Source organism: Carcharodon carcharias, chromosome 25, assembly GCF_017639515.1.
Source record: "Carcharodon carcharias isolate sCarCar2 chromosome 25, sCarCar2.pri, whole genome shotgun sequence".
Lineage (NCBI taxonomy): Eukaryota > Metazoa > Chordata > Chondrichthyes > Lamniformes > Lamnidae > Carcharodon > Carcharodon carcharias.
Window position 1 is genome coordinate 47795201 of NC_054491.1, and position 13133 is coordinate 47808333.

General features: G+C 41.9%; 1 protein-coding gene across 2 annotated transcripts in view; it reads left to right on the forward strand.

The window, feature by feature from the left end:
• prdm10 (PR domain containing 10) overlaps positions 1–12288 on the forward strand; it is a 196123-nt gene extending 183835 nt beyond the window's left edge. For both annotated transcript variants that reach the window (XM_041174207.1, XM_041174205.1), the window contains exons 22-23: positions 7321–7421; positions 10403–12288. In XM_041174207.1, the coding sequence (XP_041030141.1) occupies positions 7321–7421; positions 10403–10582 (281 nt within the window). In that variant the 3' untranslated portion in view covers positions 10583–12288. The remainder of the gene's footprint in view (positions 1–7320; positions 7422–10402) is intronic.
• Positions 12289–13133: the final 845 nt, after the last annotated feature.

Below are 13133 nucleotides of genomic sequence, written 5' to 3' on the forward strand. Positions count from 1 at the left end.
TCTGGCCCCTTCCCCGTGGCCAGAGAGGAATTAAAAATTCAGGTCAGAGCCCCTGCGATCTTCTCCGTTGCCTCCCTCAGCAGTCTGGGACACAAATCATCCGGATCTGGAGATTTGTCCACTTTTAAGCCTGCCAACACCTCCAATATCTTGTCACTCCCCATATCAATTTGCTCTAGAACCTCGGAGTCTTTCTCCCCAAGTTCGATACCTTCATCCTCATTCTCTTGGGTGAAGATGGACGTGAAGTATTCATTCAGCACTCCAGCGATGTCCTCTGGCTCCACCCATAGATTGCCCCCTTGGTCCCTTATGGGCCCTACTATTTCCCTGTTTATCCTCTTCCCATTGATATACTTGTAGAATATCTTGGGATTTTCCCTACTTTTACCAGCCAGAGCTTTCTCATATCCCCTCTTTGCTCTCCTAATTGCTTTCTTAAGCTCCACCCTGCACTATCTGTACTCCACTAATGCCTCCACTGATTTACTTCCCCTGTACCTGCTAAAAGCCTCTCTTTTCCTTCTCATGGTAATGTGAATATCTCTAGTCATCCATGAGTCTCTGGGCTTCTTACTCCTTCCTATCACCCTAGAGGGAACATGTTGAGCCTGTATCCTCCCCATTTCATTTTTGAACACCCCCCAGTGTTCCTCTGTAGATTTACCCACAAGTAACTGTTCGCAGTCTACTTTGGCCAGATCCTGGCTTATTTGACTAAAATCTGCTCTCCCAAAATCCAAAACATTTTTTTGTCGATTTCTTTGTCCACAACAAACTGTACCATGTTGTGCTCGCTATCACTAAAATGCTCCCCACCATCACCTCAGCCACCTGTCTGGCTTCATTCCCCAGAATTGCTATTTAAATGGCCTTAATGACTCCGGTGCATGCCCACCGAACTGAAGATCTGAATGACGCGCAGTGATGTCAGGACGCATGCCCGACGTCACCGCGTGTCATTTTATGCGTTGACGAGCAGGGCCCACCCCCACACGCCGACCAGAAGATTCAGGCCATTAGCGCAATAGCACATCGAACTAACTAACTGCTGGACTCTCCTGATGTGAGACATTTCACAGATCCCAGATATGAACTTCGCTCAGACTGAATAATTGCCCAGGCATGGATGGTAGTTATCCCAGAGCACTGAGAGAGGCTAGGGGGGAAGATTTGTGAGGCATTAACTATCATTACAAAGGATTGCTGGACATTAGGGATGTGACAGTAGAATGGAAAGAGCAGAAATGGTGCCCATATTCACAAACAATGGCAGCACATACAACCAGTAGCATATAGGATGTAGTCACCAACCTGTGCAGGCCCTAGTCAGATGGCACCTTGAGCACAGCATCCAGTTGTAGCTAAGAAACAAGGAAAGGCAGAGAAAGACATGAGTATAACCCCAGTGTTAGGGGCTCTAGTTAAAGGAAAAGACTGAACAAACTTGAACAGAAGGCATCGGAAAGATGGCCTTAGAATTTTGTAAGATAATTAAGAGAATGGAAAAGCAGAAGAAATAGAATCAGAAATAGAAAATATGCCCCCTTGAACCTGCTTTGCTATTCATGAGGATCATGGCTGACCTTGGGCTTGAACTCCATTTTCTCATACATTCCCCACACCCCTGGACTCCCTGAGAGATCAAAAGCTGTCTATCACAGCCTTAAATATACTCAACGATAAGATCATCCACAGCCAACTGGGGTAGAGAGTTCCAAAGATTCACAACCCTTAAGTGAAGAAATTTCTCTCCATCTTCATCCTAAATGATTGACCCCTCGTCTTGAGACTGCACCCCTTCTAAATTCCCCAGCCATGGGAAACATCCTCTGTGTCCACCCTGTGAACCCCTTAAGAGTCTTATATGTTTGAATGAAATTACCCCTTTAGAATCTTATATTTCAATGAAACTACCCCTCATTCTTCTAAACCCCAGAGAGAATAAGCCCAATTTACTCAACCTTTCATCAGAGGAGAAGTCTCTAACCTCAGGAACCAACTTTCCCTATACTGCCTCCAGTGCAGTCTTCCTTAGTTACAGAAATCAAAAACTGCATAGTAACCCTGGTATGGTCTCACCAAAGCCCTGTACAATTGTAGTAAGACTTCTGTTCTTGGGTTCTCGTCCCCTTGCAAGAAAGGCCAATATAACCATTTGCCTTCCCAATTGTTTGCTGTACCCACATGCTAACTTTGTGTTCCTTGTACAAGTACACTCAAGTCTCTCTGAACATCAACATTTATAAATTTCATGCCTTTTTAAAAATATTCTGCTTTTTTTATTCTTATTACCAACATAAATAGCCTCACATTTTCCTCCATTAGAGGATCAGCCATGATCATATTGAATGGCGGAGAAGGCTCGAGGGGCAGAATGACCTGCTCCTATTTTCTATGTTTCTATCTGCCACCTTGTTGCCCATTTACTTAATCTGTCTGTATCTCTTTGTAGCCACTTTGTGTCTTCCTCGCATCTTACTTTGCACCAAGCTTTGTATCAGTAACAAACTTGGATTCATTCCTCTGTTTCTTCATATGTCATTAATATAGTTTGTAAATAGCTGAGGCTGCAGCACTGACCCTTGCAACACTCCACTAGTTATAGTCTGCCAACTTGTAAATGCCCCATTTATCCCTATTCTTTGCTTGCTGTTTGTTAACCATTCCTCCATCCATACCAATATATTACACTCAATTCATGAGCCCATATCTTGCACATTAACCTTTTGCGTGGCATCTTATTCAATGCCTTTTGGAAACCCAAGTATACTACATTTACTGGTTCTCCCTTTATCTGTCCTACTAATTACATCCTCAAAAAACTCTGACAGATTTGTCAAACCCGATTTCTCTTCTGTGAAACCATTTGTCTTTGTCTGATTGTGCTATGATTTTCTAACTGCATTGTTAAGACTTCCTTAATGATAGATTCCAGCATTTTCCTAATGATTGATGTCAGGATAACTGGCCTGTAGTTTCTTGTTTTTTTCTCCCCCTCCTTTCTTGACTATAAGTTACACTTGCTAACTTCCAATTCCCTGCGGCCATTCTAGAATCTACAGAATTTTGGAACATCATAGCCAGTGCATCCACCATCTCTGCAGCTATCTCTTTTAGAACCCTAGAATGTCGGCCATTAGGTGCTAGGGATTTTTCAGTTTTTAGTCCCTTCAGCCTTCCAATACTTTTTCTCCACTAATGATTAAATACATTTCCTCATGCTTTTTAGATTATTAGTAGTTTAGCCCCTTGGTCATCTTCTATTTCTGGTATGTTTATGTCTTAAAAACATGCAAAATATTTGTTCAATGCGTCTGTCATTTCCTCATTCCTCATAATTTCTCCTGTCTCTAAGGGACCAATGTTTACTTTACTCCTCTCCTCTTTATGTACTTGTAAAAGATCTTACAGCCTGTTTCCTCTAACTAGTTTACTCTCATGTTCTATTTGATCCCTTTTTATTATTTCACTGGTTTCTAAAACTCCCCCAGTCCTCAGGGTTATTACAATTCTTAATCTTAACATAATCCCCAATTTTCCTCGTAAACCACATGGCTCTTTCTATCTGAGTTTTTTGTTTTAATGGGATGTATATTTGTTAAATATTTTGAATTGTTCTTTAAACAGTTCCATCTATTTGTTTATTGGGACGTGGCAGGAACTCTTGAATTGATGATTTAAATGTAATTACCCTGCAGTGGGGTTGGGCATTTGTGTGGTCACCAGTTGGCATGAGTTAATGCTACCAGTTCCCAGCTGGGATATTGGCTAAAAAGGAATAAGATGATCTGTCCCCAGATTTGGTGAGTTTTTAATGTGATTCGTGTGGGATCTCCAGGGTAAAATAAAATTTATATTTGCATAGGACAAGTGATAAGAGTAGTTGATTGAACTGCAAGGAGAAAGGCTACATGTGTTTTGCATGCTGCCTTGTTACATGCAGAGATTACTGTACCCAGTTACAGTGGAAAAGAGCGCATTGGAGAACTGTAGCAATCAAACAGATCTCAGAACAGGAGATTTGGAAAGTGCAGGATGAAAAAAAAATTGTATTTGTTTATTTACTGCTTTTCATGACCATAGGACATCCTAAAGTACTTGCTGTCAATGAAATATTTATGAAGTGGAGTTACTGTTGTAATATAGAAATGCAAGAACTAATTGCATATAGCAAGCTCCCACAAACAGCTTTGAGATAGTATCAAATAACCTATTTTAATGGCTTTAGTTTAGTGAAAAATATTGATCTGGACACAGAGGAGAACTATCCTGCACTCAGAAAAGACTGGTCCATCTGCCCAGCTCCTAAATCTAGTATTCCCTCAATTCTGAACTCCTTCAAAGAGTCATTTGATTCTCCCTTCAGATTATTTCCCACACACTATTTTGGCAGTCAGTTTTTATTGCCAATTTAAAATGCTGAGGCTTTTCTTAGGTTTTATCTTATGGTGCTGTTCTTAAAAGAAAGAGAGAAAATTAGGGAGACAAGTAGATCATAAAAAACAAGATTCAAAAAAAATTAGTAAAAGGAATCTTTCTCTTTTGAGTGTTACATAAATTCAAGAAAACAGACAATGGACTGAGAAAAGTACACAGTTAAGATAAATAACGCCCCATGCTGATTTACACAATTCTTACACACCAATTTTAAGGACTAACATCAGACTCTCATTTAATCATCTTTAACTCAAAAGTCAAATTGGGCTTTTATTGCACCGTCAGCCATTTACCTGCTACTATGATGATGGCAAAATGGGAATCTGATGGGAACACAGTGCCTTGGTATGTGATCTGAATTAGTGTCTAATTAGAGTTTCAAGGATTGGGGCCATCAGTGTGGAACTGTCAATGCACTTTTACACTTGCTCCCACCCAACAGGGAATGGAAGAAAGATTGTTCTCCCCACAGCAGCTGGAGATCATCCAGATCTTCTGAAAAAAATTTTTGTTTCTTTTCATGCTAACCATCGTGTTCAGAGATCCCAACATGTAATCTGATGTCACAAATATGACAAATGTTTGTGTGCAGACTCCATTTGTGGTCACTGAGGGTCTAAATCATAGAATCACAGAACGATTTCAGCACAGGAGGAGGTTATTCAGCCCATTGTCTCTTTGCTGGCTCTCTGCAAGAGCAACTAGCTAGTCCCATTGCACTGCCCTTGCTCCATAGCTCTGATTTTTTATTTCTCTTCAGATAATGATCCAACCCTTTTAAAAGTCGGAATTGAATATGCCTCCATCACACTTCCTGGCAGTGCATTACAGATCCCAACTACTTGCTTCTTTTAAAAGAAATCCTCATGTCACCATTGATTCTTTTGCCATTCATCAAATTTGAAAGTTTTTTTTTAAACTAATTCACAATCAGAAAAAAAACATACAATTTTTCAGTGGAAACAAATTAAAAAGTAATTTTTATAATCCACATGCGGGTTTAGTAGCACATGAACTAAGGCAGGGGTGAAGTCAGGCAATGTTACTGAGGCACTCTGTGTCGGTGACAGCTCAAACCAGCCCAGCCTCCTGGACAGGCACAGACTGGCGTCACCTGAGCCTGAAGGAGATCACATTTGATTAAAGATCAGACTTTTATTTTGAGTATTATTAATTTTAATTCAGTAAGACTGCAGTATAGAGGGACTCTATTTCTAACACCATGCTGTACTTGCCCTGGGAGTATTTGATGGGATAGTATAGAGGGAAATTTACTCTGAAGGATATCTAGGAATGCTTAGACATCGGTGCCTGAAATTAGAAGTATTGACTCCCAGCATTGACAAACTTCACAAATGAAATTTTGTGATTATCAGAGTACTCTGTAATCCATCTTAGCTCTTCTTTTAACAAATAGCATGTAGACTCCTCCCAAATAATTACCATCTTTGCATGATGTAAATAGTCTGTTCAATTTGCCAGACAGCCACTGGTAGTGCTTTTGTGAAGGATTTGTGTGTAAATTACCTGCAAAGGCTTCTCTTCTCACTCCCGCACTGTTACCTCGAGTCCCCCAAGGATCTGACATTGCCCCCTCCTACTTCTCATCTAGTGCCGGCCCTCACCATCATCTGAAAACGCTCACATTTCATCTGTACATTGTCGACATCCAGCTCTATCTCGCCACCACCTCGCTTAATGACTCTGCTGTTACTGATTTATCACACTGCTTGTGTGACATCCGCTCCTGGATGAATAGAAATTTCCCAATCCATTTCACGGTTTTCACCACAAACATCATTCCCTGGCCACCAATTCCATCCCTCTCATCAACTGGCTGAAACCAAATCAGACTAGTCACAATCTTGCTGTCTTATTTGACCTTGAGATGAGCTTCCAACACCAAGACTGTTGTAGGATTGTGGATTCCATTCAGTAGGTCTTAATGAAGTCATCATGGTCTTAAGTGGGTTAATTGTATGTATTTATTAACTACAAGAACTACGTACACATACATTAAAAGATTCAAGCTCGGAGCTGTCTCCATGTTTGCTTGTGCACACGGCTCTGCCCAACACTAGCCTGACCCTAGGTGCGGGTCATGTGTTCTCTTACACCACTGTGTGGGCGGTACTGTACTCAGTCCCATGTTAACCCTATATGTGCCAGATCCGTATACAACGAAGACTGCCCACTTCCACTTCTGTAACATCACCTGACTTCACCCCTGCCTTAGCTCATGTGCTGCTAACCCCTCATCCATCTCTTTGTTACCTCTAGAATTAGCTATTCCAACTGTCTCCTGGCCTGCCTCCCATCTTCCATGCTGCATAAACTTTAGCTCATCCAAAATCCTGCTGCCCACGTCCTAACTCTCACCTAAAACCCATCAGTCATCACCTCCCTGCTTGCTAGTCTCCATTAGTTCCCAGTCTAACATTGACTCCATTTTAAAATTCTTGTTTTCAAATCATTCTTTGACCTTACCATTCCTATCTCTGTATCTGTTCGAGCCCTACACTTGCACTCCTCCATTTCTGAAATCTTGTGCTTCCCAACTCTCTTCGTCCCACCATATTTTCAGCTGTCTAGGCCCTAAACGCCAGAATTTCTTAAAACCTCTGCGTCTCTCTTTCCTCATTTAAAACCCACCTCTTGGTCATCTCTCCTAATATCCTCTTATTAGCAGTGTCAAATTTTGTTTGGTAGCACTTATGGGAAGTGCCATGTGATGTTTTACTATAGTAAAGGTGCTATATAAATGGAAGTAGATGTTTCTGGACTTTTTATTGACTGTACTTCCAGCCTGGCCTCTCTATTTCTAGCCATGTGCTGTCTCAGGCTGTGGTTGAAGTCTTTCCAATTTTCTCTTTGTTGCAGCCTCTGAGATTCAGATGATGACCATTCCTCAGACTCAGTATGTTATCGCAGAGGCTCCTGTAGCCACAGTAAACAGCGGCCAGGTGAAAGCAGTGACACAGGTAAGCTTATTTGGGTCATGGACTACAGCTTCAGAAAGTTACAGACTGGTGTTGAGATGGCTTGTTTCCCCTTAGAGTTGTAACCAGGAAATTCCTTTTTTAGTCATTGTAAACTAAATTTCTAATGATTCAAAGTGGGTGGGAATGTAAACTGTGAGGAGGACACAAAGCTGCAAAGGGACATAGTGAATGAGTTAGCAACAGGATGGCAGATGGTGTAAAATGTGGGGAAGTGTGAGGTTATTCACTTCGGTTGTAAGAATAGAAAAACAGAATATTCTTTAAGAGGCATGAATTATAAATGTTGATGTTCAGAGGGACGTCAGTGTGCTCATACATGGAACATGAATGCAGGTCCAGCAAGGCAAATAACATGTTAGCCTTTCTTGCGATAGGACGAAAATACAAGAGCAGAGAAGTCTTAGCACAATTGTACAGGGCTTTGGTGAGGCCACACCTAGAATACTGTGCACAGTTTTGGTCTCCATATTTAAGGAGGTGGTAGAGCAAAGGCTCACTCGATTGGTTCCTGTGATGAGAGAAATGTCCTATGATGAGAGGCTGAGTAAATTGGGCCTATATTCTCTGGAATTTAGAAGAATCTCATTGAAGCACACAAGATTGTGAAGAGGATTGACAGGATAGAACACAGAGGTTGCTTCCGCTGCCTGGGGAATCTGGAACATGGAGGCATAGTCTCAGGATAAGTAGTTGATCATTTAGGACTAAGATGAAGAGAAATTCTCTCTGAGGATTGTGAACCTTTCTAATTCTCCACCTCAGAGGGTTGTGAATACTTCATTATTGAGTATATTCAAAGCTGGCAGACATAGATTTTTGGTGTCTCAGGGAATTAGGGGATATGGGGAGTGGGCAGGAAAGTGGAATTGAAGCAGACGATCAGTTGTGATCATGTTGAATGGTGGAGCAGGCTCAATGGGCTACTCCTTCTGTTTTACCAGTTTCTGGAAGTTTCTTTTAAGGTCTCTGTTATAACAGAGATGGGGGCCATTCACCCATCATACCTATGGTACTATCCAATTAATCCCACTTCTCTGTTCTTTCTACTCCCCTCTCAGCATGTATTCCAGATCATAAATCTTGTAAAAAGAAATTTCCATATTACCCCTGGTTCTTTTGTCAATCACCTTAAATTACTGACCCTTCTTCCAATGGAAGCAGTTTCTCGAACATTTCTATAAAATCTCCTCTTAACCTTCTGTGCTGCAAGGAGAAATATCCCAACTATTGTAGCCTTTTCACATAACTGGTGCCATTCTAGTAAATATTTTTTGGACCATCTCCATGGCTTTGACATCCTTCTTACAGTGCAGTGCCTAGAGTGGATCACAATACTCCAGATTGGGCTTAATTGGTGTTTTATAAAGATTTGGAGTAATTTCCTTGCTTTTGTTCTCTATGCCTCTATTAATAAAGCCCAGGATCCCACTTTTTTGACAGCGTTTACAACTTTTTACCTCTTCAAATTGTCAGATTGTAAATCATCATTGTGTGGGGTCACCATGCGCGTGCTACCTGATATCCACCTGTGCTCACCTGATATCCACCCGTGCTCACCTGATATCCACCCGTGCTTACTTTCAGGAGCAATGATCAGAAACAGAAATCCTGGTTGATTTCCTCCCTATATCTTCATCCCTAACCCGGGGAATTTAAGTCAGTTTCAGTGTCCTTTCCACTGACTTCCGCTAACTTGGCACAGACTTCAGGTTAAACATGGACCTTTAGGGCCCACATAGCTCAGTTCCCACCAATTGCCACCAGCCATCATCTCTTCAGGTTTGGTAATTTCCAGTAAATGCTGTGGCTCTGTTGTTGATCATCAAAAGTCAGTGATGCAGTCACTGCATGTCCTGTTCCATATGTGACATCCTCAAACCTACAGCTGGGCCCACATAGTGGGAAGCAATGAGATGTGAAGGTCTCTCTATCAGTCAAAGCTGTCAGCACTTGGTTAGCTACACCCAGGGGGTTTGTTCAACAATAGAACTGATAAATAAATGTATAACACGTCTGATAGAGCATATCGAAAAGGCCTTGCTGCTGTTAACAGCATCTCGGACTCTATATAGAGTATCTCACTCTTCACTTGCTCCTCAACTATTGAAGATCATAATTTGAGGAACAGAGCACTCAACTTAAGCACTCTAAGTGACGAGCCCCATCTTCTCACATGTCCCTATGTTTCCTCTTTCCACAGAGACATCCAGTTATCTCTTGAACCCACTTACACTGTCTATTTCATTACCTGTCCTTTATTCCACAATTCTATTAATCCTTTGAGGGAATTACAGAGCTTGGGACCCAGACAGCTGAAGGCAAGGCCACCAGTGTTGGGGTGAAGGAAATGGATCAATTTGACCTCAAGGATGAGAATTTAAAAATTGATGCATTACTGAGCTGGGAACGAATGTAAGTAAGCGAACACAGGACTTATGGATGAATAGGGTGGTGATAGCTAAGGGCAGTGGAGTTTTGGATGAGCTAACTGCTGAGTTTATGGAGGTTGGAAGGCTGGCCAGGGAAGAATTGGATTAATCAAGTCTGGAGGTAACAAGGGCATAGACGAGATTTCAGCAACAGACAAAATGAGGCAGGGACAGAATCGGGCAATGTTACAAAGATAGGAATTGGTGACTCGTGGTGATGTGGATATGTGGTTGGAAGCTCTTCCTGGGGTCAAATATAACATCAAGGTTGCAAATAATCTGGTTCAGCCTCTGCCAGTTGCCAGGGAGAGGGATGGAGTTGGTGGCAAGGGAACAATGTTTCTGGTGGTACCCGGAGAAGATAGCTGTCATATTCTCAATATTTATGTGGAGGAAATTTCAGTGTATCCAGCACTATGTTGGGCAAGCAATGTGGTGACACAGGAGGCAGTGGGAATGTGTCACATTTTCTGGCAGGAAAGAGATGTTCACAGGAAACACCTGACCCTTAACACGTGTCATCTTTTTCAGACTCATTATGTGATATCAGAAGGACAGCCTGAGCTGGACATGAAGCAGAATTCTGCAGTACGACTTGGTGTGCCTCAGACACAGACAGACACCTCCCTACAGCAGCAAAATGCACAGTTCATCATTACCTCGACAGCTAGTGGGAATGGAACTACTGAGGTGCCAATCACAAAACCCTAGCAGTCATTTACTGAAAACTGATTCTCCCTAAATTCACACCAGCTCCACTAGGACTGGAGTTCCAACTTGTGGCATGCATTTTATAAATGAAAAGAGAGAGAGAGCAGAGACTGTTGTTTACAGCTTTTCCCTTCCATATCTCACCCTCCCGTCATCACCTACCCCTCCGAGTGAAGTATTAGAGCAAGAATCAGGATATTGGGGTTGCTAGTGTTGATCGTGTGGGCTCAGCTAGATGGTGCTGATTACGTCATTGCTTAGGAATTGGACCCAGTTTTTAAAGAAATCATTTGGAGGAAATGGAAAGCAAAGACCTGGGAAAGGAATGATGAACTGACCAGCTCTGTTCACAAACCCTCACACCAATCACTCTAATCACCTTTTGGCCAAGTGAGCTGCATGTCACCAAACTGCCAGGAACATCAAGAGAGACTGTGATCCAGATGAACTCCTGTTGGATATAATTCAGGGGTTTAATGTTGAGGACTTGATATTATCCACCAGAACTCTTCTAGAGCTGCAGAGGTGGATGGACAGTAAGCTGGATTCTTGAAATGTGAGCACTCTGAGTGAGCCGCAGTGCTCAGGCGAGTTTGTAACTGAAGAATCAACAGGAACATTTACTGCTGGACTTGTGTGTGTTCTCAGATTGAGACATGGGGGCTCCTTATACAAGTTGCCCTGTGTCTGTTCTCCCGTAACTCTACAGGGATGTGTGCAATCTGGTCAACTCGAAACTGACACAAACACGGCAAGCACACACGCAGCCCAGCGCATGCACATGGCTAGAGCTGCACTCTGTTCACCTGTTACAAACAGACAAAGGTGGAAAAGTTTTAGTGAATGAGATTTTAATGCTTTATTATTTAAGAGTTTATGTTAATTGTAAATTTCTGTGGTTGTATCATTAGAGAAGCTGTGTTCTACAAGCAAGTGTTTAAAGATCAATAAAAATATAAATCTGGACCCACTGACTTCCCTCCTCTCCCCAGCACTTATCCTGCCTCATTGCTGCTTTACCTCCATGATGTGGAAGGAGTCAGGATATTGCAGGGGAGGGGGCAGGGGCAGAGATCCAGAGTCAGTGCTCTTTAAATTGCAGTCGTTTGAGACTCCATTTCTAATTGTGAAATACTCCTTGATGTCACCAGATTTTTGTTTTGCCGATTTGCTGATGTAAGATGAGTGGCAATGTTTTGAAAATGAAGGTTGATATTGATGTACTAAGAGCACAGTAAACAGGAGCCCTGTCAGCTGCCTGTATAGTCTTTCAGCAAATGAAGATTCTGGTGGTTAAATTTCCACTGTTACTTTTAGGATTTTAGGTCTCTGCTACAGTTTTACTGACATTTAATTCTTGTCTCTTAGCTTACCCTCAGTTGAACCCCAGCACCTTGTATCTTCTAGTGTGTCTGTCCCTGGCTTGATAACTCAGTAAACTTTGAGTGCCATGCTTAGGAAGCATACAGAAACCCCTAACTTTAGCAACTGGATTTATATACGTCTCCGTTAGCACTTACTCTGGTCTGAAAGTGGTGAAACATCACATCAGGCCTTGTTTTAACTTCCAAATATCAGTGCATTTTTTTTAGCAAAAGATGAACAGGCACATAAATAATGGACATATTACATAATTGGAGTGGCCAATCTTTTACTTAAATCCAAGTGGACAAAATAACACATCAAAATAAAGCTTTTGAACAGTCTTTTCTTTTTTATTGAAGCTTATCACTGAGAGGCTAATTTAAACTTCCTTGGAAATTCAGATTGATTATGATCTTCCTGAAAAAGGGAGAGAAAGGTTGATTGTTTCTGAGAGTTTTAAGCGAACTTTTCAATTTGCTCTATTGAAATCTTGCCAGAGTTATTGGGATTTCCTCCATTGAATATCCTGTCATTCAAATTTAGTCCATAAGACATAGGAGCAGAAATTAGACCATTCAGCCCATCGAGTCTGCTCCGCCATTCAATCATGGCTGATAAGTTTCTCAACCCCATTCTCCCGCCTTCTCCCCGTAACCTTTGATCCCCTTACTTATCAAGAACCTATCAGTCTCGGTCTTAAATACACTCAATGACCTGGCTTCCACAGCCTTCTGTGGCAATGAATTCCATAGATTCACCATTCTCTGGCTAAAGAAGTTTCTCCTCATCTCTGTTCTAAAAGGTCTTCCCTTTACTCTGAGGCTGTGCCTTCGGGTCCTAGTCTCTCCTACTAATGGAAACATCTTCCCCGCGTCCACTCTATCCAGGCCTTTCAGTATTCTGTAAGTTTCAATCAGATCCCCCTTCATCCCTCTAAACTCCATCGAGTATAGACCCAAAGTCCTCAAACGTTCCTCATATGTTAAGCCTTTCATTCCTGGGATCATTCTCGTGAACCTCCTCTGGACCCTCTCCAGGGCCAGCACATCCTTCCTGAGATACGGGGCCCAAAATTGCTCACAATATTCTAAATGTGGTCTGACCAGAGCCTTATAAAGCCTCAGCAGCACATCCCTGCTTTTATATTCTAGTCCTCTAGAAATAAATGCCAACATTGCATTTGCCT